The sequence below is a fragment of the Plectropomus leopardus genome, unplaced genomic scaffold (assembly GCF_008729295.1).
Source record: "Plectropomus leopardus isolate mb unplaced genomic scaffold, YSFRI_Pleo_2.0 unplaced_scaffold3716, whole genome shotgun sequence".
NCBI lineage: Eukaryota > Metazoa > Chordata > Actinopteri > Perciformes > Serranidae > Plectropomus > Plectropomus leopardus.
The window spans coordinates 1-1,929 of NW_024640641.1; the positions used below are offsets into that span (position 1 = coordinate 1).

The 1,929-nt window shown below is 35.0% G+C and overlaps 1 protein-coding gene across 1 annotated transcript; it reads right to left on the reverse strand.

Moving 5' to 3' along the window:
- Positions 1 to 352: 352 nt before the first annotated feature.
- On the reverse strand, positions 353 to 1,746 carry LOC121938893 (epidermal growth factor receptor kinase substrate 8-like; the record flags this gene model as incomplete). The annotated part of the gene is made up of 3 exons (XM_042482047.1): positions 353 to 501; positions 1,492 to 1,566; positions 1,658 to 1,746. Coding segments are annotated over 3 exons (313 nt in total), but the record flags the coding sequence as incomplete, so codon positions are not given.
- Positions 1,747 to 1,929: the final 183 nt, after the last annotated feature.

A 1,929-nucleotide genomic window follows, 5' to 3' on the forward strand; every position in this document is an offset into this window, starting at 1 on the left:
AGGGAACTACTACAAATGTGTAAATGTCTTAACAAGTAAAATAGAAACAGAAACATCAATTTATGTTATATTTTATCCATTAATACCTATGCTAATTTAAATCAACTGCAAAATAAATAAATAAACTAAAAAGAATAATTTCATATAAATAAAAAGAAAAGAAAATACTTGGGAAAATAAGTAAATAAGGGAAGTACTACACAGGTAAATGAATTAGCAAGTACACTAAAAACAGAAATATCACTTTATGTCACATTTTATCAATAAATGAATTTCTTTGTTAATTTAAATATTATATTTGGTACTTTCTCAGCTGTGTCTCAGAACCGTTTTGGACCCGTCGTGTTCTCACCTGCATTTGGTCCATCCGTCTCCCAGAGTGACCCACAGGTGTCTCTCCTCCGCCGTTCCTGAGGCGTGCAGGAAGTCGATGGCCTCTCTGGTCAGCAGAGGAACCACGACGCTGCGCGCCAGATCCACACTGCCCGACGCCTGGATCACCTACAGGGGGACAGGTGGAGGACAGGTGGAGGACAGGTGGAGGACAGGTGGAGGACAGGTGGAGGACAGGTGGAGGACAGGTGGAGGACAGGTTCGGTGTTATAAATTGCAGTGCAAATTAAAATGTTAAAAATATAATAAATATATTATTTATGTGATTTTATTTTTTTTAATTATAATTTGTGGTTAAATTTTAAGTCAAAATTCATACCATACAGGCTTTTAATTTTAATTATATTTGTCGATATTTTGGAAAATGATTGTACATAAAATAAATACATTACTTATACCACATTTGAAAGAAAATGTAATGAATGAATTAATGAATTCATAATAGCTTTTTTAAAAATTAAATCAATCATTATTATTAATTGATAATAATTAAATGCATTATTCAAGTGGCACAGTCAAACCTATATTTTTCCATATTTACACAAAATTTTTTAAATATAGAATTTCAGATTTTTCACCTAAAAACATAATGTAAAAAGCTTTAAATTTGTACTTAAAAAAATCCTGTTAATATTTTATAATTAACTTTATAATTTGCCCAAGTTTTAGATTATGTTTTCCTTTTTTTTTTGTGAATTATATATTTTTTCTCCAGTACAGATTTTCTAGTATGGTCTAAAAAAAGCTCAGAGGGGAGAAAGTGAAAAAATTTTGAGTCCAGCTTTTATCTCTGAGGTCAAGAAGCCTGAAGCTCAACTACACTGTATGCCATTTATAGACACGATGTAGCCGGGGGTGTCCACATACTTTTGGCCACACAGTTTGTATACATGCTGTGGATTTTTGTCAATTTAACACTGTGATTTTACATTTTTATTACATAAAAATCTCAAAATATAATAACCAACTTTTTACATCTGATTTCTTTTGCTGCAAAAGCAGCTAATTTCTTACAGTTGAGATAAAACCTAAAGACTTCAGAGGGTTAAAAACTTTTGTTTCAGGGAGAAATGAACGAGCGCTGAGGTGCTGACTGACCATCCTGAGCGGAGAGAAGAGGAAGTGCAGCAGGTCGACGGCGCTCGGGTTCTGGATGTGATCCTTCAGTTTCCCCTGCAGGTCACACAAACACACAAACTCTGAGACGTGTTCAAAACAACACGTTTGTGCGATCACACGATGAAGGTGATGACGAGGATCTCACCAGCTGGTTGAAGGCGTGTTTGAACTTCTGCAGACAGTCGACAAACTCGTCCTCAGCGGGAGGTTTGGAGCGCAGCGTCAGGACGCCCTCTGGTGGACAAAAATCACACAGACAAACAACATCGATCAGAGTTTCAGGCAAAAATATTTAATTTTAAAAGTGATAAAAGCAGAAAACCTTTTAACGTGGAGGAGAGAGAGACGGAGCAGCTTAAAAAATTATTAAATTGGTGAAAAATCTGAATGCACAGATGATTTTATCATATTTTTATT